At 42.5% G+C, this 25,725-nt stretch overlaps 1 protein-coding gene across 5 annotated transcripts in view; it reads right to left on the bottom strand.

The window, feature by feature from the left end:
• The window catches only part of TNFRSF19 (TNF receptor superfamily member 19), a 105,461-nt gene that overhangs the window by 43,549 nt on the left and 36,187 nt on the right, over positions 1-25,725 (bottom strand). For 4 of the 5 annotated variants that reach the window (XM_017874492.1, XM_017874494.1, XM_017874493.1 and 1 more), the window contains exons 4-5: positions 17,411-17,589; positions 7,060-7,145 (exon numbers count right to left, since the gene is read on the bottom strand). In XM_017874492.1, coding sequence (XP_017729981.1) covers positions 7,060-7,145; positions 17,411-17,589 — 265 coding nt within the window. Of the gene's footprint in view, positions 1-7,059; positions 7,146-17,410; positions 17,590-17,686; positions 17,855-25,725 lie in introns of those variants that run through there. The other variant, XM_017874496.1, reaches the window with a different exon arrangement.

Here is a 25,725-nt window from a genome sequence, read left to right as displayed (position 1 = left end):
TCATTTTTTGTTTTGTTTTATTTTTTATTTTATTTTATTTTTTGAGATGGAGTTTGGCTTGTCACCTAGGCTGGAGTGCAATGGCACGATCTCGGCTCACTGCAACCTCTGCCTCCTGGGTTCAAGTGATTCTCCTGCCTCAGCCTCCTGAGTAGCTGGGATCATACGTGCCTGCCACCACGCCCAGCTAATAATTGTATTTTTAATAGTGACAGGGTTTCGTCATGTTGGCCAGGCTGGTCTCAGACTTCTGACCTCAGGTGATCCACCCACCTTGGCCTCCCAAAGTGCTGGGATTACAGGCATGAGCCACCGTGCCTGGCCCCAGCTATTGTTTTGAACATCCTCAGAAAATGAGTTTGCTGTAACAAATTTTCAACATATTTTCAGAAAACAATTGTTTACCTCCATCAGCAAATAACCTTGAGAGGGTCATTTTTGATGTAAATCATTTTTAAATGAATTACAACAGTTTTCTGCTTCCTTGAAAAAGACTTCATGGTCAGGTGTGGTGGCTCCTGCCTATAATCCCAGAATTTTGGGAAGCTGAGGCACGTGAATCACTTGAGCTCAGGAATTCAACCTCAGCTCTACTGAAAACACAAAAACTAGTCAGGCATGCTGGCATGCATCTGTGGGCCCAGCTACTCAGGAGGCTGAGGTGGGAGGATCGCTGGAGCCTGTGAAGTCCAGGCTGCAGTGATCTGTGGTGATTGCACCACTGCACTCTAGCCTGGGCTAACAGAGTGAGACTGTCTCGAAAAAAAAAAAAACTATGTCAACAAATGTAATGTGATCATCCCTGCACTCCTTTTTGGGGTTCAGAATGATCATAAGAACTGTAATTATCATACTTAGGGGAATTAGAGAGAAAACCTCAGGGGTCAGTCATTAGGATGAAAAGGTTTGTTTGCTCTACACTAAAAGGCATCAAATGACAATGTGTTTGGAGTTCTTCATGCTGCTTTTTGTGAGTTTCTGACTCCTCCCTGCAGGCTGCGCTTTCACCTCTGGCTGCCTCGATTAGCTTCTCCTCTCTCTTCTAATCCTCTCCAGCATGGCTGGTTTGGTTTGGTACAGTAATGCTTGCAACAAAAAATAAATGAGTTCCAAGGGAGTGATTAAAAGGTGTCCTCTTGATAGAGCTATACAGCTGGGACTGTGTGGAGAGACCTGCTTTAAGTTTTCAGCTGTGTTTATTTGGTTTCCACATAAGCAACCTTTGACTACTACTATTTTAGATTATTTTCAGTGAAATAATGAAATCTCATGTTATTGACAAAAAGAAAGAGATAGAGTAAAGAAAACCAAGGAACTCTAGACGATGGGATGAAGGGGAGAAGGAGCAACAGTAACTTAAACCAATCATAAATGAGTGAACAATGGAGGGAATCCCTGCTTTGAACCTCCCAGGAAGGCCTGGTTGGGTCATCTGTCTTCCACAAACCATGGGCTTTCCTTTGATCTCATTGTCTTCCTATTCCCCGCCCTGAAAGTTCTGTTTGGCAGTACAGAGCTTAATATTTAAGACTTGCCTATAAGAAGCACCCCTTCTCTGCTGCCTCAGATACTCATTTAAAACGCATAGTAGCAGTTATCTGTTCCTGAAACAATACCCAAAGCAAGGCCCCTTAAGAGCAGCTGTGCCAGTGATCCCCTGGCTGGACACTTAGGAGTCTTGGTCTGAGGACCACAGCTGACTTGCAAACCCTCAGTAAATGGAGCCCTTAATTAGTCCTCTACACACTGGCTTTGTGGGCCTGTCATGCAGAGGCCCCAGGAAGTCCTCTTGGAAAAGGCGGCCGTTAAGTATTAGCAAACTCATCACAAACAACTCCACTGCAGAAACAAAAAACCATCCACACATAGAGTAAAAATCACATAACGTTCCCAGCAAATGGAAAATGCTTTTGGATTATCTGTATCTCATCTGCGTCTCATTACGCAGTCATTTACTCTGATCAGATTCAGTGAATGTTTCAGTGCCCAGGATGAAGAGGATACCAAGAACTGGCTTCTTAACTCCATGGTTTGGCTGAAATACTCAGGAAAGAGCTGAAGTCAACTTGGAATTCAACACAAGGGACTTGCTGCTTCTCCCTCTCCCTCCCAGATTCCCTCCTCTCCCTTCTCCTTTAAAGAAAACCTGTATCGATTTCAAAATGCTCCCAATTTATTTCCTTTTCAATTTGTTTTTGTTTGGTTTAAAAGAGGTTCTCTTACTTACCAGGCACCCTTACTTTAAAATAATTTAACCCTGAATGTCAAGAGACAAAGAGATGAGAACCTTCGGACACAGAAATACACTCATGGGCATCCATGGTTCGTGCATGAATAAGGCATGACAGCTCGCACAGAAGGGGACAGCAGTGTCATGTGGACTAGGGACAGCCTCAGAAGTCCAACTGTAGGCCACACACCTGTGTGACTCTTTACCCAAACAAGTCATTATATGAAAAAAGTATATCCGAAGTAGCAAAAGAATCCAAAATAGTATGTCCAGTGTAATTACGCCCATCTTTTCAAAATCAGTGGCATAGATAGAAAAAAGGCTGAAAAGAAAACCGTTAGAATGCTGTCTTTGTTTTTGTAATGATCAGTGCTGCAAATGCTTTGTTTAGGGGACTACTGGGGTTCCCTTCCACCACTGGCTTTTTTCTACTAAATGTTAAAAATTATCTTTAATGAGCAAATACGTCTTTTAAAAGTCTATTTTGAAATTGCCTTTGTTATTTAAAGTATATTTTAAACTTCCTTTGGAAAATAATAAACTTTTAAGAATGTGATTTATTACTTATTGGTGCAAACAACTGCTTGCTGTCTTCTAAGAGTATGAAGCCCATGCAATGCCTAAGAGTTGCAGGTCGGCCCAGCTCTGGCTTTCCTTTCTCCCCCACAGTGATTATCTGATCCCTTATCTCTCCAGGATCACGTGGCTTGTCTTACAAAACCCCTGAGAACAACGCAAACATCTAGGTTAAACATACTTAAATAAAGTTGTACTCTGGTGAAAACCGCTTTGAATTTTTTCAAAACCATTTGTTTCAACCACAGTATTTGTTCCAAATTAAGTAAACATTGCTAAAAGAAATCATACTAAATCTGCATTTCTTATCAGACTGAAGGCAGGATACGGTTCTAAACTTTCTTGTGTGTTTTTCTCTATTTCTCCTTGAAGCTCTAAGTGGGCACAGGTGATTAGGGACTGAAGTTACTTGGGGGAACAACGCTGCAGCAGGCATTTCTATGTAATGGGTGTCTTTTTATTTATCTGCAATTTACAGGAGTGTCACTCATCAACCCTGAAATCCATGCCCAGCCAGTCAGTGTCACACATTAATGCTATTAGTGCCCAGAGAGAGGGGCTATGGGAGGATTATCATCACAAATCCATTGTTATCGGGGAGGCGGGGCTTATAGTTCATCTGGTGGGGGTGGGGCCGGAGGCCTCAGATCAAGATAGAGAGGGGAGAGACTGGCCTAACTCGGGTCTCTTCAGCCTTCAGCCTCCCGGTGTAGCCATCTGAGCTGCTGCTTTTTTACCTTTTCTTTTTTTTTTCAATTGTTGTTTTTTGAGACAGGGTCTCACTCTGTTGTTCAGACTGGAGTGCAGTGGCACAATCACAGCTCACTGCTGCCTCAACCTCCTGGGCTCAAGCAGTCCTCCCACCCCAGCCTCCCAAGTAGCTAGGACCAAAGGCACACACCACCATCCCTAGCTAATTTTTTATTTTTTGTGGAGATGGTGTCTCACTATGTTGCCCAGGCTGGTCTTAAACTCCTGGGCTCAAGTGATCCTCCCACCTCAGCCTCCCAAAGTACTAAGATTACAGGCGTGAGCCACAGCACCTGGCCCCCATCTGAGGTTCTCAGGCACAAAACTTCATGGCACCCACTTTCTGGTACCCTTCAGTGCTCACCCACCAGGGGAGATGAAGCCCCAGAAGACAAACATCAGAGCCAGATGCACCATGAGATCCTCCCCGACCGGGACAACTCCAAAGCAGCAGACCCTCCGAAGAGCACATCTGGGTCAGGGCACGGCCCTGACAGGCAGGGTCATGGTTTGAAAGAAGGCAGGCCAGCAGTTAGACAGTCATTCCCGAGCTTGCCCCAGGGCAGGTATCATGTTGCTGGACTACTCGTTCATTTAGTTCTATCCAAAATCTGCAGACTTGGGCATTTTCCAGAGTCAACAGAGGTTCAAAGAGGGGAGACTATTTGCCCAAGGTTACACCATCAGTACAAAGCGCAGCCAAGATGTGAATCCAACCCTGCTGGCAACACAACCACAGCAGGCAGGTACCACTCCATTTCACAAGGGGAGACCTAGCCCTCAGGGAGGTGAGTGCTGGCCACACACAGGCCACAGACGGGTGTGGTACTGGGGTGGTCCCTGGGGCAGCTGACAGAAATGGGAAATCCAGAGCGAAGAGACCCATTAGGTTAGGACAGACAGCCCTGCAGACCCTGAGAGCAGCTGTAGCATGCAGCACGCAGAGTCTCCTTCTGCAGAAGCGCGGTGTGCCATCAGACTCCGGGCCACCTGGGACCCCCAAGGAGGGCTACTCCTGCTTCCAGAGAGTTCTTGCCTCTCCCACTACCAGGCATGTCCTTGAAACAAACCCCATTTCTTATGTTAGCTTGAGAAGTGTCACTTTCTTCTAGCTGAGAGTCTAGCTGACAGTCTAAGTAGCACAGGAATGCCTCGGTGGGGGGGGAAGAAAAAAATCACTGAAGCAGCAGCTCTTTGTGGACGAGCTTAAAAAAAAAAGCCCAAAGTGGAAGAAATGAAAACATAAGGCGCCTTACAAAATTTTCCCAAAAGACTCCAAAATCTCTTTTGAGGAGATCAGTTGTGTTCTGGAATTACTGCCAAGAACTGTGCCAAAGGCAGCAAACTTTCTTTTACTAAGATAAGGACTCCTGCTCACTGAAGACGACCAGCCTGTCTTGCTTTGTGATTTGAAAGACTATCAGCTGTGCACACTGCAATTTTTACTTTGACGAATAGCTTATTTGTCCTTGCTTTCTAAAAAGTTTCATATATGAAGAAACACACACACACACACACATATATATATACTGGTTAATTTTCTTTTTAAAATACTAGGGACTTCACACAACACTAAATTACTAAGAACTTCACAAGGCACTAAAAGTTACATGTGAGATCTACCTTCAAAGGCAAATTTGTGATACTTGTGATATCTGAGCTTAGCCAGAACCTCGAAGGCAGAAAATCCTAAAGCCTCAGAGTTTTGACTTGATTGTATTAAATATAAATCCAATAAATCGACGGGAAAAAAACCCTCAGACTTTCTGACTCTAAAGTGGCAATACTGCCTTCACAGAATTTCTGTGCAGCAGTCTGGGCTGCAGTGCATGATTTTAACTCAGCTTCCTGACAGAATGATGGCTGGGTTGACCCACAGGCAAGCCCAGGTCACTGCATGTTAAACTGGCAAGAGGGCTTGTCCTTCGATGGGATGTGTAGTGGCATAAAGACACTCCTCCAGTGTCTCTTACATGCTAGATTTTTAGCGTTTTCTTTAAGTGATTAATATTGAAGAAAACTATATGAGAAAGAGTCAATGTATAGGAAAGATGAGATAGCTTAGTTTTCCTTAGGGAGCTTAGGGAGACAGTAGATTGTGGTGGAAAGAATTGGACTGGAATTTGAATACTGTCTCTGGCACTTAGCAGCCAACAATGGAATGGGACTGACCTCTCTGGACTAGTGTTCTCATTGACAAATTTGGACAGATGATAGGATTATTGAGAAAATTAGGTAAAACAAAACAAGTAAAGCATGTGCATTGTGCCTGATAACAGGCATTCAATATTGCATTTGTTATTTGCGATGAATTATTTGGTGAATGTTTACCTATTATAAAAATGAGGATCAATATACATTTTCTATAAAAGAAAGTCTTCCAATGTCTTTCGCTTTTCTATCACTTCAAAGGAAGAATAGAAAGTAATGCATTTTGGTAAAGGACACACTAATACGGACTGCAAAATTCCATGACACTCTTGGAAAGAGAAGCACTGTGTGACCTTATCAAATGACGCACTAACTTTCAATTAGTTCAGTGGGGACTTTTACCATAGCAAGAAGCAAGAGGACACAGCCCATGCATTGGAAATGCCATCAAAACCATGCTCCCCAGAAAGGCATGAGCGACCTGTGTGTGGGATAAAGAAGCCTCCTCCGTCCTCCCTCCTGCCCTTCGCTCTCCCCTGAGCCGTGAAGTGTGGCTCTCCTGAGCCCTGCTGTGGCACAGACAAGCATGCGCTGCCACATAGGGGCCACTCACTGGTTCCCTTCCTGTGGGTTTTTATTGGCCTGGTTTGTGTTTAGGATTAAAATGAGTGAGAGGTCACTCTTCTTCCTATTCAAAATTGATGCTGGTTGATAACTTGAAACAAATACTTTTTATATCTACACAAAATACATAGTCAAAAGGAGTAACTAATGTTCACATAAAGAGGAAAAGGCACAATTTTTTCACGTACAGTTGTATCCCCAGCATGCAATGAGTTCTCTTTTCTCATTTGTTTGTTAAATGAGAAAAAAGAAGGAATGGATGAAGTGAACTAAGTTCCATTTAGTGACACACAGTGAGGGCAGGTGACTCAGACAGAGGAACTTTTCTGGGAAGGCAGAGATGCCACCACAGTCCTGTCTGGGGACTAGGAAAGGAAAACCCAGGAATTCATGGGGCCAGGGCAGGAAGACCTGCGAGTGAGGATGTGGGCTGCCTGCTTAATCACAGTCGCCTGAATTCCAGACTCAGGATGCCAGGGAAGGCTTCAAATGGAGCAGAGCAGTGGCGACATGTCTGCACTCCACTTCGACATTCAAACCCCTGGGCCCGGTTTGCTGACTGAGGCACACAACAAAGGGGCTCTCTGTCCGGCTAGAAGCCTGATAAAAGAGGACACGCTGTACACCCTACAGGAGAGACAGACTTGGCTCCATCTGCCAGAGAAGAAAGGTTTACAGATTTAAACTTTTTCACAGGCCTTGGCTCTGCCTGTGTCGTGTTCACTCACAGTGTGGTTCGTAAGGAGGAGGAGGGTCTCCACAAGGCACACACTCCATGTCTTGAAAGCCAACAAGTTTTGTCTTCCTATAAAATCTAGAAGAGAGAGGAAAATACTCCTTGTTAGTTCTTTCATCTAAGCTTACCGTTGTGGTCATCAATTACCAGCAGTCTCCATTACCAGTCCTATGGTTCAAAGTACACAGAGGCGTAAATAATAGTATCTTAGGAAGACACATTTTTGGACAGGAAGCAGTGAACACTTAGGAAATACCAAACTCCCCTAAACATAATTGTGCAGACGCTTCTCGGTGCACTTCTTCCATATTGGGGTGGGGGTGCAGATGGGGGGATAAAAAGGCAGTGGTCTCTGGCATTTCTATTGAAACTTAAACTACAAAACACCTTATAAATGAATACAGAACTAGTTTTTAGCATTTGGAAGTCAGACACCAAAAAACCAAGCAACCATAAAAGCAATGGAAAAATGTAGGGAAATCCTCATACAATCTTGATATGGGAATGTCTTTCTAGGCAACAAGAAACCAGGAGTCAGAGTGGAAGAGATTACCAGCAATCACACACATACACACACAGATTTTAAAGACATCTGAAGGGCAAAAATAAATAAATATAGCATTGTCAATATAGATAATGGTCAAAGATTGAAAAATTGTCCTAATTACAGTATTGTCTATACTTTCAGTCTATAAAGTAAAACTTAAAATCATGATGGTGAAAATGAACACTAAAATTGAAAATAAGCAAAGAACTTTCATTCCCAAAAGAAGAATGTTTCATAATTTAAAATTTCATAAACTGAAAAGCATGATGCAACTAAATTTTTTAAAAGAAATTTAAGATGAAAATGTTTAACTTCATTATCAATCAAGTACGTTCACGTTAAAATGAAAATATATCATTTTTTACTTAGAAAATGGGGAAAGTGCTGGTGTGGGTGTAGGCCAATAGGTATATGTATATACTGTCTGTGGGAACATAAATTGCCGCTTTTAGGAGGGCAATTTAGCAATGTGTCACTAGAACTCAATAAAATAGTTTACATTTCTTATCTAGTAATTTCCTATTTAGAAACTCATCCTAAAGAAATAATCAACTGGGTAAAGATGTTTGTGCAAGAATACAATCACAACATTGTTTATAAAACAAAAAAAAAAGCTAATTAGGCACAATCCCAATGTCCACCAATAGAAATAACCAATCACGGTAGACCCAATGGAATGCCAGATGGTCTTTAAAAATGATGATGAAGACCTACCATACACATTTTTAAAAATTCATGAAATATCATTAAGTGAAAACAAAGGAATACATATAATTCTATTTCATGCAGGCACGCACTTTTCTATCAATTTTCTCAGATTGCTTACCAATACATATAAAAATAGTTACGTGTAGGTAGGCACAGCGGCTCACGCCTGTAATTCCAGCACTTTGGGAGGCTGAGGCAGGTGGATCACCTGAGGTCAGGAGTTCAAGACCAGCCTGGCCAATATGGTGAAACCTCATCTCTACTAAAAATACAAAAAATTAGCTGGGCGTGGTGGTGGGCACTTGTAATCCCAGCTATTCGGGAGGCTGAGGCAGGAGAATGGCATGAACCTGGGAGACAGAGGTTGGAGTGAGCCAAGATTGCATCATTGCACTCCAGCCTCGGCAACAAGAGTGAAACTCCATCTCAAAAAAAAAAAAAAAAAGTTATATGTATATATTTGCAATGAAAAAAGTTTGCAAGTATATTATACACTGAATATTAACAGTGACTATTTCTAGATTGTAGGAATTCAAGTGATTTTCTTTTTTTCGTATATACAACATAAATTTTCTATAACAAAAATACTAACATAGAGAACAAGTCTACAGAGGCAGGCAGATGCAATTATTTTGTAAAACTGGATAATGTAGTAGCCAATCTGTATAATTTATGGTAGAAGCAAAATTTGCATTTGAAACTAGGTAAATTATCTCAAATGCCCAGATACACTCAGAAATTGCTCAACATTCTATTTTCACTTGATTATGACAATCTTTCCAAAGGATATATAACACAGTGACTTCCCACTAGATATTAATAAAATTACTCATTTTGGAATTTATGAAAAATTTAAAAACAAAAAAACAAAGTTTGAGGACTCACACTTCCTGATTTCAAAACATAATACAATGCAACAGTAATCAAAATAGTGTGGTACTGGCATAAAGACAGACAACTAGACCAGCAGAATAGATAAGACAGCCCAGAAGTAAACCCTTGTGTATATGGTCAATGACTTTCAACAAGGTGCCAAGACCACTCAGTGAGGAAAGAACAGTCTCTTTAAGGAATGCTGGAGAAACTGGACATCCACAGGCAACAGATTAAAGACCTAAAAGTATAAAACTCCTAGAAGAAAATGCAGAGGAAAAGCTTCATTACATTAGATATGGCAATGATTTCTTAGATGTGACACCAAAACCACAGGCAACAAGAGAAAAAAGTTGACAAATAGGACTACAATGAACTTAAAATCAGAGGACACAAACATTCCTATGAAATGGAAGAAAATATCTGCAAATCATATGTCTGATAAAGGGTTAATATTCATATTATACAAACAATTCCTATAAACTCATCAATTAAAAAATCAACCTAATTTAAAAATGGGCAAGGGACTTGAATAGACATTTCTCCAGAGAAATGTCTTTGGAGAAATATCTCACATGGCTGACAGGTATACAAAAAGATGTTCAACATCACTAATCATCCCTGAACTGAAAGTCAAAACAACATGAGATATCACCTCACACCCATAAGGATGGCTACTATCAAAACAATAACAAACAGATAATAACAAGTGTTGGTAAGGATATGAAGAAACTGGAACCCTTGTATACTGCTGATGGGACTGTAAAATGGTGCAGCTGCTATGGAAAACAGCACGGAGGTTCCTCAAAATATTAAAAACAGAACTACTATATAATCCAGCAATCCCACTACTGGGTCTGGGTCTATATCTAAAAGAACTCAAATCAGGGTCTTGAAGAGATACTTGCATGCCCGTATTCATTGCAGCACTATTCACAGTAGCCAAAAGGCAGAAGAAACCCAAATGTCCATTGATGAATCTGGATAAACAAAGTATTTCACAGAATGAAATATTATTAGTCTTAATAAGCAGGGGGTACCTGTCACATGCTACAACGTGGATAAACCTTGAGGACATGATGCTAAGTGACACAAGCCTGTCATAAAAGGACAGATACTGAATGACTCCAATTCTATGAGGTACTTAGAGTAGTCAAATTCATGGAAACAGAAAGAAAGGTGGTTCCCAGGGGCTAGGGGAAGAAGCAAAGGGGAGGTGTTTCACAGATACAGAGTTTCAGCTTGAGAAGATGAAACAGTTCTGGAGATCTGTTTCACAACAATGTGAATATACTTGACTCTACTGAACTGCACACCTAAAAATGGTTAAGATGGTAAATTTTATGTTACATGTTTTTCATCACAATAAAACATGCCTATAAATTTTTTTTTTTTTTTTTTTTGAGACAGAGTCTTGCTCTGTCGCCCGGGCTGGAATGCAGTGGCCGGATCTTAGCTCACTGCAAGCTCCGCCTCCTGGGTTCACGCCATTCTCCTGCCTCAGCCTCCTGAGTAGCTGGGACTACAGGTGCCCGCCACCTCACCCGGCTAGTTTTTTTGTATTTTAGTAGAGACGGGGTTTTACCGTGTTAGCCAGGATGGTCTCGATCTCCTGACCTCGTGATCCACCCGTCTCGGCCTCCCAAAGTGCTGGGATTACAGGCTTGAGCCACGGGGCCCGGCCTAAATTTTTTTTTTTTTTAAATCACAGGACAATATAAAGGCACCTTCTTCTTTAAGATGTCTTGCTAAACACTGTAACATAATCAAACTAATACTTCTATCTTTTCAGCCAGAAAACTTGCCCAATAGAAGTTCAAATTCAAAATACAGAAAGCACAAAATAGTGTTTATACATAAAAACCTCAATTTCCTTGTAAAAAGCAAAAAAATAAAAAATAGAATATTCCCCCCAAACATGTCCTCAAGAAACAAAAATTTTGGGGATTAACAGAAATCAATCTTTTTAACACTTTAAAAATTTAAGGGGAAAAAATGGGGAAAAGGTATTTGGAAGATCAAGTACAGACAAAACACCCACTACTTAACATTTTAAAATAAAGAATTCTAACTGTGACTAAACAGTTTTAAGGTCTGAGTTTTCCCTGACAATCAAATAAAATACATTTGCCAAAAAATTTCTAAAAGTTTGAGGACCATGAGACAAATGAGGCTAGAAGGTTGTCATGTTTTGAATGACCATTTTTATTTTTTAATTAATTAATTTTTAAATTTATTTTTTGAGACGGAGTCTCGCTCTGTCACCCGGGCTGGAGTGCAGTGGCGGGATCTCGGCTCACTGCAGCCTCTGCCTCCTGGGCTCAAGCCATCCTCCCACCTCAGCCTCCCAAGTAGCTGGGACTACAGGTGTGCATCACCACGCCCGGCTAATATTTGAACTTTTTTTTAGAGATGGGGTTTCGCCATGTTGCCCAGGCTGATGTCACACTCTTGAGCTCAAGTGATCCACCTGCCTCAGCCTCCCAATGAAGAGGAATTTTTAACTGAAAGGAACCCAAACAGCACTGGTTAGCCTAATGACCTCAGCCTCCCAATGAAGAGGAATTTTTAATTGAACAGAACCCGAACAGCACTGGTTAGCTTAATGAACACAGTGTTTGAAAACTGCTGTTTTAAGAAAATCTGGCTGTAGACCATTAATTCTTCAATCAATGAGTGCACTTCTGCAACGAGATGACATGCTATATAACAACTCTGGTTTTACAATGACCTCACTTAACACAATGTTGAAGGCAGTTACTATGCGCTGTGAATCACAGTCAAGTCAGGGCGGGATTTTCTGAAGCGTCTGTGAGACACTGGATGACAGCATTGCTCTGTCCTGGGCTCTTGCTAGCACCTTGCTTCATGCTGGTCAGTTGGCCTGCTGTTTGTGTTCCTCAACAATCCACAGCAATGGCCCCTTATTTGAAGGTGAATAAATGCTAATGACAAGATGAATCATTAGAGTAAGAGTCTAGGTCTCCTAAACAGTGTCATGGTTACTAGTACAGACCAGAGAGCTGAGGCGAGGGGATGCAAAAACTCAGGCAACTCAGGCAGCTTCCAGGAGCAAGGAGTCTGCTGAGGGTAGGGTGAGAGTGAAGTGGGCACAGCCCAGACGGGCAGAGGCAGTCCCTGTGATTCCGTGTCAATGAGTCACGGAAGCCCCAGGGGTGAGCTCCCAGTGAAATCAGACATGCACCTAAGCATGGGGCAGAGAAGCTTCCAGGTGAATCCCAGTTCTTTCATTTACAAGCTGGGTGATTCTGGGAAGTCATTTACCCACTCCAAGAACCAGTTTCCCTCTTCGTTAAGAGGGGATGGTAGGAATCCCTACTTTCCAGAGTGGTTCAGATGATAGTAAGTGCTCAATGTTAGTTGTCATTGTCACCAGAAGAAGCAAAGAGCTGGCGGGGGCCAGCCTACTCTTCAGGGCGGGTTCCAGTTCCCCTGAGCCAGGAAGGAATCAGGAACCGGGCGCTGGCAGAGGAGCATGGAGGCCTGTTCGTCACACTCTGAAAAAGTCATGCGAAGTTTTCACTGGCCCCAAAATCATCAATTGGCAATAATGTCCAGCATTTCATTAGGGCTTCCAATGGCTTAGGCACTTGCTAGGCATTTTACATGCCTTCTATTTCTAATCCTTCTAACAGTTCTGCAGGGTGGATTCTTACAGCATGGCCATTTGACAGTGAGAAGAGTGCACGTCAGAGAAGTTAAATGACTGGTCTAAAGTCAGAGCAGATGTGGGAATAAGGGGACCGGCTCTCTCGAATGACTCAAATTATGGGTAGAGGACAGCAGATTTCCACACCCTACCTGCTACTGACAGGGAAGCAGCTGCTGTCCTGGGGCGCCTGGGCCTATGGGCAGCAGCAGGTTCTTGCTAGAGAATGAGGCCACAGGAAGCAGACTGGCACCAAAAAGAGCAATGCCCACCTTATGCCTGACTTCTGCATTGCTTTTTGGGGAGCAATATGCATTTTGCTCATGTCTTTCTGCCTCCCAGTTTTTTTGCTTGTAAAACGGGTTTCAACCATTTGGTTTCCTCACAGAAGTACAGTCAAGTTAGAAGAGTACTTTGAAAACACTTTGGAAAGACCTGGGTAAAAGTCACTATGTAATTATGCCAGCCTCATGTACCAATGCTGACTTAGAAAAGAATGGGATTTTAAAGTAATCATATAAATAAATTGTGAAACATCACTCAACTGTCTATTCACTTATAACTTTCCTGTAGCTAAGTATTTACTTAAAGAATAAACAAACACTGTAGAAACTAGAGCAGCAGGCTCAAATGACAATGACCACAGGGAAGCAGGAGGAACCAGGCACGGTGGAGTCCCAGGCAGACCAGCTCCCCTACTCCGGCAGCACAGCCCTGTGTGGGCTCTATAAAATCCCAGTCCTAGATCAGGCCTTTCCCCATCTTCCCTGGGCACTGCCTACCTCAGCCTATACATCCCCTGAAGACCTCCTCATTTCCCTACCCCCAGATGAAGAGAGTAGACACGCACAGACAGGCTTTTATCAGAGAACTGGAGAACACGAACAACAGAGGTGTGTGAGATGTTCAGTTCATGTCCTCAATTAGATTCGCACAAGATCAAAACTCTGGGTAATGCTATCCATAGATATTGTCACAGGTCTGAGATTATAGACCATTCCTTTTTTTTTAAAAGCGCAGGTTTATTGACTGATACTTTATATACCACACAATTCACCCATTTAAAGTGTACAATTGCATGGTTTTCCGTATATTCACAGAGTTGTACAACCATCACCACAATCAATTTAAGGACATTTTCATCACCCCCAAAAGAGGCCTCATAACCTTATCAGTCACCCCCCATTCCCAACCCTCCCCAACCCCAGCCCTTAGGCAACACTAATTTCCTTTCTGTCCCTGTAGATTTGACCATTCTGGACATTTCAATAGAATCATGTAATATGCCGTCATTTGTGACTGGCTTACTTCACTTAGCATAATGTTTTCTAGGTTCATCCATCTCGCAGCATATGTCAGGATTTCCTTCCTTTTCACTGATGAATAATATTTCATTGTTTGACTATATCCCATTTGGTTTTTCCATTTATCAGTTGATAGACATTTGAGTTTGTCTTAGTCGGTTTTGTGCTGCTGTAATAGAATATCACAGACTAGGTAATTTATAAACAACAGAAATTTATTTCTCATAGTTCTGAAGACTGGGAAGTCCAAGATCAAGATGCCAGTATCTGGTGTCTGGTGAGGGCTTTTCTGCTGCACCTTCAGAGGGAAGAAATGCTGTGTCCTTACGTGGCAGGAGGTGGAAGGGAAATAAAAGGAACGGACTCCCTCTGTCAAGCCCCTTTATCAGGCGCCTTTGTGAGGGGAGGCCCATCATGACCTAATCACCTGCTAAAGGCCCCACCTCTTAATACAATCGCATCGCCAATACCTGAGTTTTGGAGGGGACACATTCAAACCAGAGCTGGGCTGTTTCGGTGTTTTGGCTGTTTTGTAAACTGCTGCTACGAACACTAGTGTACAAGTTTTTGTGTGGACGTGTTTTCGGTTCTCTTGGTTATATACCTAAGAGTCAAACTGTCAGGTCACATGGTAACTCTACGTCCAACTTTCTGAAGGAACTCTAGACTGTTTTCCAACCTGGCTGTACCCTTTGCTGTTCCCACCAACAATGTTTGGGGGTTTCAATCTCTCCACGTCATCACCAGTTACTGTCTGGCTTTTGTTGGCTATAGCTATCTTAGTGGGGTTGAAGAATGTGGGTTTGATTGCGTGTTCCCTGCTTGTTAATGATGCTGGGCAACTTTTCATGTGCTTATTGGCCATTTGCATATTTCTTTGGAGAAATGTCTATTCAAATCCTTCATTCTTATTTTAATTGAATTATCTGTCTTTTTATTATTGAGTTGTACGAGTTCCTCACATATTCTACTTAAGACAGTTCCTTATCAGACATATGATTTGCCAGTAGTTTCCCCTATTTTGTGGGTTGTGTGGTTGTGTTTTGTACTTCAAAGGGTTCCCTTTGAAGTACAAAATTTAAAATTTTGATAAAGTCCAACAGAGCTATTTTTTCTTTTGTTGCTTGTGCTTTTGGTGTTAGCCCACTACATCTTACAGCTCCCTAGGTGCTGTGTCTCTGTATATGACCATGCTGGACCCACTAGGCTATTTTCTACTCTGCTTCCACCCTTCAGGTCCAGAGCTTTATCTCCCCTCTGGCCTCAACAAGACCCCAACCCCAGGACATCTGGTCAAAACCACCCTGACCTTGCGGTGATCCAGTTAGAGTCTTTTGTCTGTAGTGCCTTGCAGCGTGAATTCTGACGTTAGACTCCCATGATGTAACTCCCAGACTCACCACACACAGGTTAGGGTGATCTTGCCTGAATAATCTTAATCCTTAGTAAGTCTCAGTTTCTTCCTTTTTAAAACATTGTGAAAGTTACAGAAAATAATTCATGAAAAGGACTTGGCCAGGTGCCTGGTCCATTGTAAGTAATAAATGTTCGCTGCTCCTGCAATGCAGTTGCGGTTGCTTCTTACTTTTACAATACAGACCGGCTTCTGATGCTCCAGGGTTTCTGATTCTTCTCTCTTCTGTCTTTGTAACTCTGGCTTTGACAGAGTTACACAGACAGTTAACTTTGTCTGTGTAACTCTGGCTCCGCTCTATCTCCATTAAGCTCTAAGGATATTCGGCTTCATCCCATTCTCTGCATACTTGGTGCAGCAATGGCTCCTCCCAGCCTTCCAGGTCACCCACCTTGCCACCCTGTGTCCAGCTCTTCATCCAGACTTTCTCCTCCAGCTGTCTGTATTAATCCATCCCACAGTTACTTAGAAGCCATCAGGATTTTAACTTCCTCCTCCCTGGTGCTCCCCCTGGCCCAGGTGTGGTCCCCCTCCTTTCCCTGGACCTGGCTGCCTTATTGACAAGTCTGTTTAAGGCTTCTGTGTTTGCACCTGCCCACCCTTTCCCCTGCTCTCTGTAACGTACTGCACTCCTCCCTCTCCCTGCCACTCCCTTGGCCTCCTGGCGGTGTTTTACCCACCCCAGGTGGATTCCCACCTGAGAACCTCTTGCCGGAGGTTCCCTCTGTCTGTGGTGTTCTGTGGTGTTCTTCCCCACCTCTCTGCCTGGCTCAGGCCTCGTCTCCTTCAAGCCTTTGCTCAGACCTCACCTTTGAATAAAGCCTATCCTGGTGACCCAGTTTAACACTGTCACTGTCCTGCCCCTCACTGTGGCCATGCCCAATCTCCCTTGTCTGCCTTAGGGTTTTTTCCAAAGCGATTCTCTTCTATCTTTCTGCATAATTTGCTTCTTTATTATTTACTATTTAAATATTTTTAAAACCCTGTAAGAAGCCGGGCATGGTGGCTTATGCCTGTAATCCCAGCACTTGGGAGGCTGAGGCAGGCAGATCACCTGAGGTCAGGAGTTTGAGACCAACCAACATGGAGAAACCCTGTCTCCACTAAAAATACAAAACATTAGCCAGGTGTGGTGGTGCATGCCTGTAATCCCAGCTACTCGGGAGGCTGAGAAAGAAGAATCACTTGAACCTGGGAGGAGGAGGTTGCAGTGAGCTGAGATGGCACCATCGCACTCCAGCCTGGGCAACAAGAGTGAAACTCCATCTCAAAAACAAACAACCAACAACAACAACAAAAACAGACAAACACAAACCTATAAGAAGATAAGCTCCCCGTGGGCAGGCATCTTTGCCACTTTGTTTCCTGACATAGACCAAGCGTGTAAAGCAATGCCTAAGGTGGGTGGGCAAATCCCTGCTGAATGGCTGAATGGTGTGACCTGCCCTCCTCTGATGCTAATGAGGGTGACACTGTCAGAGAACTGCGGTCGCATGTGTCCCCTCTTTTGTGGGTTGCTTGTTCATTTTTCTGTCCATTTGTCCAAGTGTGCTTTTTTATTGATTTGTAGGAACTCCTTAGATTTTCATAACAGAAGTCCTTTGTTAGCATGCCTATTCATTTTCTTCATAGCCAGTGTCTGCTGCATGCACGGCACACGGTACCACAGATAATCCAGTGGTTCATATTGAAAGAAGTCACAAATACTCCACCAGCTCTTCAAGTTAATATCAGCATGCATTCCAGTTTAGAATGGAAAAAGGGAATTGCCTTTTAAAAAGTTAGCTTAATTAAATAATTACAAGGGAAAGAAACTGGTCAACTCACCCTGGCAAGCAGTCCCCGCAGATGGCATCACTGGTGGCTGAGCAATTTGCCTTCTGAAAGCGGTTCACCAGTGCGCAGTCCAGACAGGGCTTGCACTTCTGGAAGCCCCAGTCCTCCTTGAACCTGTGCAGCCGGCACGTCACACACTGTGCATCCTCCCCATAGCCAAAGCCACATTCCTGTGGGGATTAACGGGCAATAGAAAGCTATTCAGACTTTGCAAGCGTGAAAAGGAAAGACCGCTGAGATGAAACGAAGACCTGGTCTAATAATTACCAAGTGTCGGCCTTCCTAGACACAAAGGCAGCTCTTTCAGCAAGTTCAAATGTGTCTTCCACTGCTAATGATCTCTCTTACTACAGTAAGTCCACTTAGTCATCCACTTTATTCAAGAAGCCGTGAACATGGGAACAATCAAGGGTCTCTCAGGCTCCCACTGCTGCATTACTCCCAGTGGCTGGCAGAATTATGGCACTTTCTTCTCCTCTAATTAAGCCAGTCATGTGCATGCTCAGAAGCTAAAGCCAGGGAAACATTCAGCCACTCACTTCTAAGGCAGAAAATCATTACTTTGATATCAGGGGTGTTATTTTCAAAAATGAGGATAAGTGCATAAGAAATTTCATTAGTGGACAAGCCTAGAAGTCAATCCAAATGGAGAGCTCCTTGAAATAGTTAGCAATTTAGCATTTCCTGAGAGTAGAAAGAATCTTACATATTTATTAAAAGGATGTTAACCTCCTGTTGAGACTAACTCTGTGGTACTAAAGATATCAAGCTTCTCTAGATTTGAACATCAGAACACACTGTTTTCCAAGAACGGGCAAAACAAATGGCTCTTTGACCCACATACAATCATTTCCACAAGTTCAAGAACTCAGTAAACTATAGCATATCATATAACATAGTTATAATGCAACTATAAAAAGAAGAATGTAGATGTGATCTATGTTCATGACAATTTTAAAAACAAGTTTTAATACATAATTAGAAGTATGATTCCATTGTTTACAAAAACATTCATGTAAGTACCAACATTTATGGGTGCTTACTCTAGGCCAAGAACTTTACACCATTAACTCAATAATCCATACTCTTCCCAATCGGGGCAGCACTGCCATTTTTCCTATTTCACAGATTGGGGGATAGAACGTCAGAGAAGTTATGTACCTTGGGCTAGGTGACAGAAGTAGTGTTAGAACCAGGATTTCAACCTACGTCATCTAATTCCAGAGTCAGGCTTCATAACCACTACACTATAGGGGCTGCCAGGTCGATCTTTGTGATGTTTTCTATAGAACACTCTTCATTAACAAAAACCAGACAACGGCTTAAGAGGAACAAGAAGGACACCCATGCAGGCAGCAGACTGGGCAAGCCCACAGATGCAGACTGGATGCCGCAGAGGAAGAAGGGTTTGCACGAAATCTCAGTTTCCTCATTTGTAAACCCTGGATGCTAGAATACAAGTCCCACCTAGTTCAACATTCCCATTTTTTCTGTAAAATTTATATATTTTAATTTCTTCATCCGTATCTATATACAAAATCAACTAAGCAGTACTTATTGGCCAAAATTTAAATGAAAACCAACTTGAAGGATAGTGTTGCCTGTACTTAATCAACTACTCAACAAAAGATTCAGAGGAATCACGTCCATCTAGATTTTTACTAATTAACTCATTCACATTTTGGGTGAGTGATACTTTCTTTCCTCCTTTCAATTACTCTGCCTGTCTTTCAAATGTACATCAGGAGTGAGCACAACAAAGAACCGAGGAGAAAAGGTGGAAGGTCAGCCTCTTCCTCACCCCGAGAGCTTCAGTCACACAACGTTCCACATCAGAGGCACAGAGAGGAGAGAGAGGGAGAGAAAAACAACATTTGATGTAAAGAACTGATGAACAAGTTAGAATTTCTTCAAAATTGTTAACAGGGATTATCTCTTTCAGGGGAGGGGGAGATTAGAATTACGGGATATTCTCAAGTTTTATAATTCTGCGAAACGTAATTTTTGCAAAAAGCATCCATTACTCTTGTAATAGGAAAACAATAAAAAATGCATATTCAAGAAGTATTTCTTTGGACATGTGCTGGATCTTTGTGGGGTGATCACTGTGGCTCTGGCTCTGTGCTGGGACACCTGTGTTTTTGTTCAGCACTCTGGCTGCTGGGAGAGCTGTGTGCAGGCACAGGCTTTCTGAAGTACTGGAGAGAGCCTCCCCCTCCCAAAGTCCCTCGGGATCAAAGCACGGGTGCACGTGACCTTCTGGGGGTGGTCTCCACCTCGTTCCCATGCTAGGGTTCTCCACAGCAAAGGTCCAGGCAAGAGCAGAGTGTTTCAAAATCACACTTTGATCCAGGCAGCTTGAGGTTGCAAGAGTCTCATGTACGAGTTAAAACACAACAAAGGAAAGGAAGGAGGAGGAGAAGTATACGGGAAAACAAAGGGAAAGAGAGAGGAGAATGCAGAGAAAGAGGTGCATTAACTGGGAATAAAGTCCTCGGAAATTCTGTTTCACGCCAGGTCAACACAGGAGAAAAGTATGTGCTTTCCTACATCGGATCTAAAGAGACACGAGTTTGAATGCCAGCTCTGCCACTTGTTGGCCAAGTTATTTTGGGAATTCTCCGATCCTCAGTTTCTTCATCTGTGAGATGGGGATAAGAGTATCTGCCCTAAAGGTTGTGTGAGGAATAAATGAGAATACATATAAAGCTGCTAAAGTCTAAATCAAGCACAAAGTGCACATTCTCTAAACAAATTATACCTATAAGTGTTATGATTTTGGATTTTCTACAACCCAATAAAACAACTTTGCTGATTCAAGAATCATAAAAGCTTCACTGGAAACAAGGGGATCATCAGACCCCAATTTCCATCTAAGACATTTTTATTGACTAAAAATCTTTGAAAAGAAATAATAATTTTCTTAATTAAAAAAATGTGCATGGAACACAAACTCTATTTCCAAGTCAACTGCTGCACTGTGCTATAAGACAGCCCTGCGTTCCTGCCAGTCAGTCATTCAGCTGTGGCTCCTTGTCCTGCTGACTGTCTCCAAGTCACCTCCTCCCTCCACTGAGAAACTGTGTAAGTAGCCCAATGGACTTAAACAGTTTTGAGTGTCACATCTCTTTTGAAAACGAACATACAACTTAATGTGGGGGAGGTCTTTGTGGTTATTTTTTGACAAAATAATAAAATTCATTGAACATATCCCAAATACTCATGGGAACTTTTAAAGAGACTACTTGGGAAATTGTATTTAAAATAGATTTTATCTAAAGTATTTACTATTTTCAAAAATATAATATTTTAAAAGTCTAATATTAATTTGAAACTATTAAACAATAGCCTGTAGTTCATAAAAGTCTAAGAAATTAATGAAGCGATCATTCTACATGTTGAATTAACTAGAAACCATGAAATAACTAGAAATTCAGAGAAGGTGATTCCAGGAAATTAAATTACAGTATGGTGTCCATGGCAGCAACTGCTTTTTGAGTTGACTGTCATATTTCTAATGCACCTTAAACAGAGACTCTGTAATTACTCATAATCCAGGCTATAAAGTAAACAGCATATAAATATTAAATTACCCCCAATATAAATGTCTGCTTTGATGTTTTCATTTCACTCAGTAAAGCTGGGTGGTTAAAATGCCTTGAAATCTTCCCCATTAAGTTCAATAAATAAGTACCGAGAACAAAAGAAAGAGGGAAAACAGCTGAAAGGGAAGCTCGACAGCCTCCGACCCATGGTGACATTGGTTAGCACAGACTAACACTGCCTTCACAAACTTGTGTCACCACCCTGGCTGAGATCATTTCTTTTTTCTTTTATCATTTGTATACTGAAAACTATTACACACATGAGATTTAAAAAAAAAAATCAAACAGTATACCTTTCTTCTCATCCCTGCTCCTTAACTTTCCACTCTCCCAACACAAGTTTTGGGGTGACCTGCCAAAAATATCCTCCTGGCGCGTGTGCATGTATTTAACACTGTTCAGGAACTAGATTTGTTTTCCCATGCCATACATCTTGGAGAGTGCTCCATATCAGCAAACAGAGGGTATTCCCTTGCATGGATGGAGCTGGAACTGTTCTTACTCACCACTGCATCCCAAATCCTGGCACAGACAGGGCATCCATTTAGGTTTGGCCCATTGCATTTGTATTGATCAGATGACCTAACCATGCAGCAAATAAAAACAGTATCAAATCTTGTGTTTTTTCCCCCATAACTTTGGGATAGAAAGAAGTAATTTCCCTAGGTATATTATTTTCTGCTGCAGGCAGAGAAGTCAGCAAATAAATAATGAAATGAGCTTTGAGTTTAGCCTTTTGACAGGACTCTCTCCTTGACCAAACTCTAGGTAGGTTATGAGCCACTTTCTATTGGGCCCTGTCCTCAAGAGCCCAGTTTCCCAAAAACCTGGCTAAATTCGGCCATGCTCAATATCTTATCAGGTTCCTCAACCCTCACCACCCCCCAGGTGATGCCTGGTCACCCTGGTCTGTCTGCAGCAAGAATCCTGTGAGGTCATTTTAGCCAGAATCTCCCTCACCCGTGACGGTTCCTCTTCATGATTTTCCATCCACCAAACCCACCCTGCTCTTTGGCTACATATCCCCACTTGCCTGTGCTGTTTTTGGAGTGGAGCCCAGTTCTACACTGAGCTTCCATTTCCTCTATTGCAACAGTCCTGAGTAAAATCTGCTGTTCCACTGTCCAGTTCTGGGTTTTCTTTGACACTTTCCAAGTTGCACTAGAGTTGTCCCTCCCATCATGGCAAGAGGAGTGTGAGTGTGTGTGTGTGTGTGTGTGTGTGTGTGCGTGTGTGTGTGTCTGGTGAGGGGAGGGCAAGGAGGGTACAGGCAGAGTATGTCCATCTTTAGCCTGGGCTTCAGGATAAGGGATATGTGATTATGTTTATGGAGCATGGTCCACCATTAATATCAATGGTAGAAATGCATTTGTTTTAAAATGTCCCATAGTCTGTATTCTTGAAATTATGACCCAGTACCTTAAAAGTTTGAAGGAAGTACCTAGTACTTCCTCAAATCCCTCAGAAGACATTTTTTATCAATAAACTTTAACATGGGAAAATATATGCATAGATAAAATAATAATGCAATAAAAAGGTATTACTAGAGGGCCCCTACTAACTTCCTAAAATCATATGAGAAGTGAACAACCCATGGTATCCAATGCCTCCCTCCACCTCTCCTTCCCAAAAGCCTGGTATCTAACAGGCCGGTGAATAAGAAATAAATGCCTGCTGATAAACAAATGGATGCACAAATATTACGTAAGGCAGTATTTCCTAAATACTTAAAAAAAAAATCCTAGGGAGCAAAAGCTTGTAAGGGCCCTGGCAATAACTCCCAAGTGGCAAGGCCATATAGTCCTCCTGGGCTGCAGGGTGGCAGGCAGGATAGGCTGGGCTGGGGATGTCTGGGTGGCGTGGGGTCAGCGGCTTTCCTCATCTTGGTCCCAAGGGAGCAGAGGCTGGATTCAGCTGCGCTACTTCACCCAAGCTGGCAGCAGCAGTAGCTCTGTCACTCTGTCCAATATTTTTAAGCCACATTTGGTGGTTTTCCAGTAGCAAAATGACTCAAAGTAAACAGTCCCCAAATCCCCTTCTCTCTTTTCTCCCTCTGCAAATCCAGCCTTTAACAAAAACATAAGCCGGCCCTACCTACAGGTTGGAGGAGCAGCTCTTCAGACCACAGGGGAGAAACTCACAGACCCTCGTCGTCCAGGAAACACATTCTGGGCCTTGGGTCGAAAGCACTATTTATTTGTACAGTCAATACGCTATTAACTGCGGTCCTTTGAACTTTCAAAGTTAAATGTTAAATTTTAAATGTGGATGGAGAAGTTATTTGAAGGGAAAATCTAGGGCATGGAAATGGAAATGACAAATTAGATTTATGTTGCTGGTGCTTACAAATCAACTTTTAATTTCCTTTAACAAAACAACACTGAAGAGATGGTTCCCCTCAACTTTCAGTTTCTGAAAATCTGTGCTTGAGTTTTTTAGAGAAAACTGACAAGCAAGAGCTTGTTAATATCTTACAACCATCCCTAGGCTAGATCAGCTATAATTAAACATAAATAAAGTGAGCAACACTGTAATTAAATGGCAGAAATGAATCTCATTTTTTATGCTTGCAAATTAATTTTTTTTTTTTTTTTTTTTTTTTTGTTTTTTTTTTTTTGAGACGGGGCGCGAGTACGTCGCTCTGTCCGCCCCGGCCTGGGGAGTGCAGGTGGGCCGGATTCAGCTCACTGGCAATGCTCCGCCTCCCGGGTCTTTAACCATCTGTTCTTTCCTGGCCCTCCCTCCAAGTAGCTGGCGGACTACAGGCGCCCCGGCAACTCGGCCCGTCTAGTTTTTCTTTTATTTTTTTAGTAGGAACAGGGTTTCGCCGTGTTAGCCAGATTGGTCTCGATCTCCTTGACCTCGCAGATCCACCGTCTCGGGGCCCTCCCCAAGAGTGCTGGGATTACAGGTTTGAGCCACCGTGCCCAGCCGCAAATTAATTTTTTAAAACTTTCCTCAGAGAGACAAAACAGTTTTCAAAATGTAAACATCTTCAGAAATATGAAGCTGGGCATGCCCCGTGTGGAGCAATGCTGTTGTTTACAGGAGTTAATTTTTTCACATTAACTAAAGTCCTCCCAATAATTGGTTAGAAAAGTTTACTTTGAAAACTGTGCCAGAGACCTGAAGCCTGTTTCAAGTGGTTCATGCAAAAACTAGTTTCCTGATTTACTGCTGCGAGGCGATCGTGTTAACAGCACATTGTTGGCATTAATACTGGTGAGGAGGATGGGCTGGAGCTGGGCAAATTCTAGGCAGTAAGAATTAAAAGTCTAATGTGGTTACTTCAGGAAAACAAAAATTATCCTCTCCCACATATCGCAAAGTTAGGTTTATTTTCGGGAGCTGAAAGGATGCCTGATGGCCGAGTAACCCTCACCATACTTATGGCTCAGAATGCCCAGCAGGTACTACTTACGGGGCGCCCAGAACAAGCTTTTGTATGTTTTGACTCTGAAATAGGAAAAACATTCTGAATTATCTTTCTCATGCACTTTCAAAATCGAAATCCTGTAGTGGAGGAGAGATAGGGTAAATACGGCTCAATCGGATAAAATCCTCAGACTCCACATGGTTCAGTGACCTGTCATATATTTCCCCAAAAATGCAGAAAAGATAACTATGTACTAAGCAAAATTTCTAAGAACTGAACGGGAAGAGATGCTGCTTGGGGCTTACAGGGAAGGAAGCAAAGGAGCTAGTTAGAGGCGCCTGCTCAGAACGCCCGGGGCAACAGCATGTGGCATGAGGAGCGTAGAGGACTGGAAACAGGAACTGGTGGCAAGGTCGAGGGTAGCTCGGAGGAGGCATGAGGAGCGTGGAGGACCGGAAACAGGAACTGGTGGCAAGGTCGAGGGTAGCTCAGAGGAGGAAGGACAGGAAGAAGGCTGACCAGCAAAGCAGCTCCCGTGGTGCATGTGCGTTAGGTCAATATGATTCTGGTATCTCCTTGTTTTAGAGGCTGGTCCTATGCCAGAATTGCTGGAAGAAAGTTAATCATTCTAGAGTTGTACTGTGGACAGTACAATAGCCAGACCCCATGTGGCCTCATTCAATTTTCATCAATTAAAATGAAATAAAATTCTGTAAGTGTTCAGTAACCTCAATGGCTAGTTGCTCGTATACTGGACAGAGCAGATAGAGACGACTTCCACCATCACAGACAGTTCTATCAGAGAGAACTGCACTAGGCTATTTACAAAACTAGCAAGAGCTTGCTACCCCCACGTGGCTCCACCGCTCCTTCCTCCTGCACTGTTACTTACTAGCAGTGACAATGGACAAATCAGTGAACCACTGTGTCCCAGTTTCCCTGTCCATAAGATGGGGATGGTTATATTCCCTGTTTGAAACACATGTTGTAAGGATTCCATTAATTAATATACAAAGATCACATAGCAGCTGGCTCACTATGAAAAATTAGCCAATATTATCTTAGCTGCATAACATGTATTACAAGAGATAGCTCATATTTATGTTAAGAGATGTCGTTTACATGAACATAGCCCAAGATATCCAAGGTAAATGGTTAAAATAAGAATCTTTAAAAAGCGGCCAAAGAAGAGAAGGGTATCATCAAAGTCAGCAACAGTATCGGTGGATGTGGAGCTGCTGTGCGGACTTCTTAATACCTAATAATTGAAAAGAAGTGAAAAGAGGCTCGGACCTGCTGACCACACACCACTGGCAAGTCAAGGC

Source organism: Rhinopithecus bieti, unplaced genomic scaffold (assembly GCF_001698545.2).
Source record: "Rhinopithecus bieti isolate Rb0 unplaced genomic scaffold, ASM169854v2 scaffold_8350, whole genome shotgun sequence".
Taxonomy (NCBI): Eukaryota; Metazoa; Chordata; class Mammalia; order Primates; family Cercopithecidae; genus Rhinopithecus; species Rhinopithecus bieti.
This window is presented reverse-complemented; position numbering and strand designations above follow the sequence as displayed.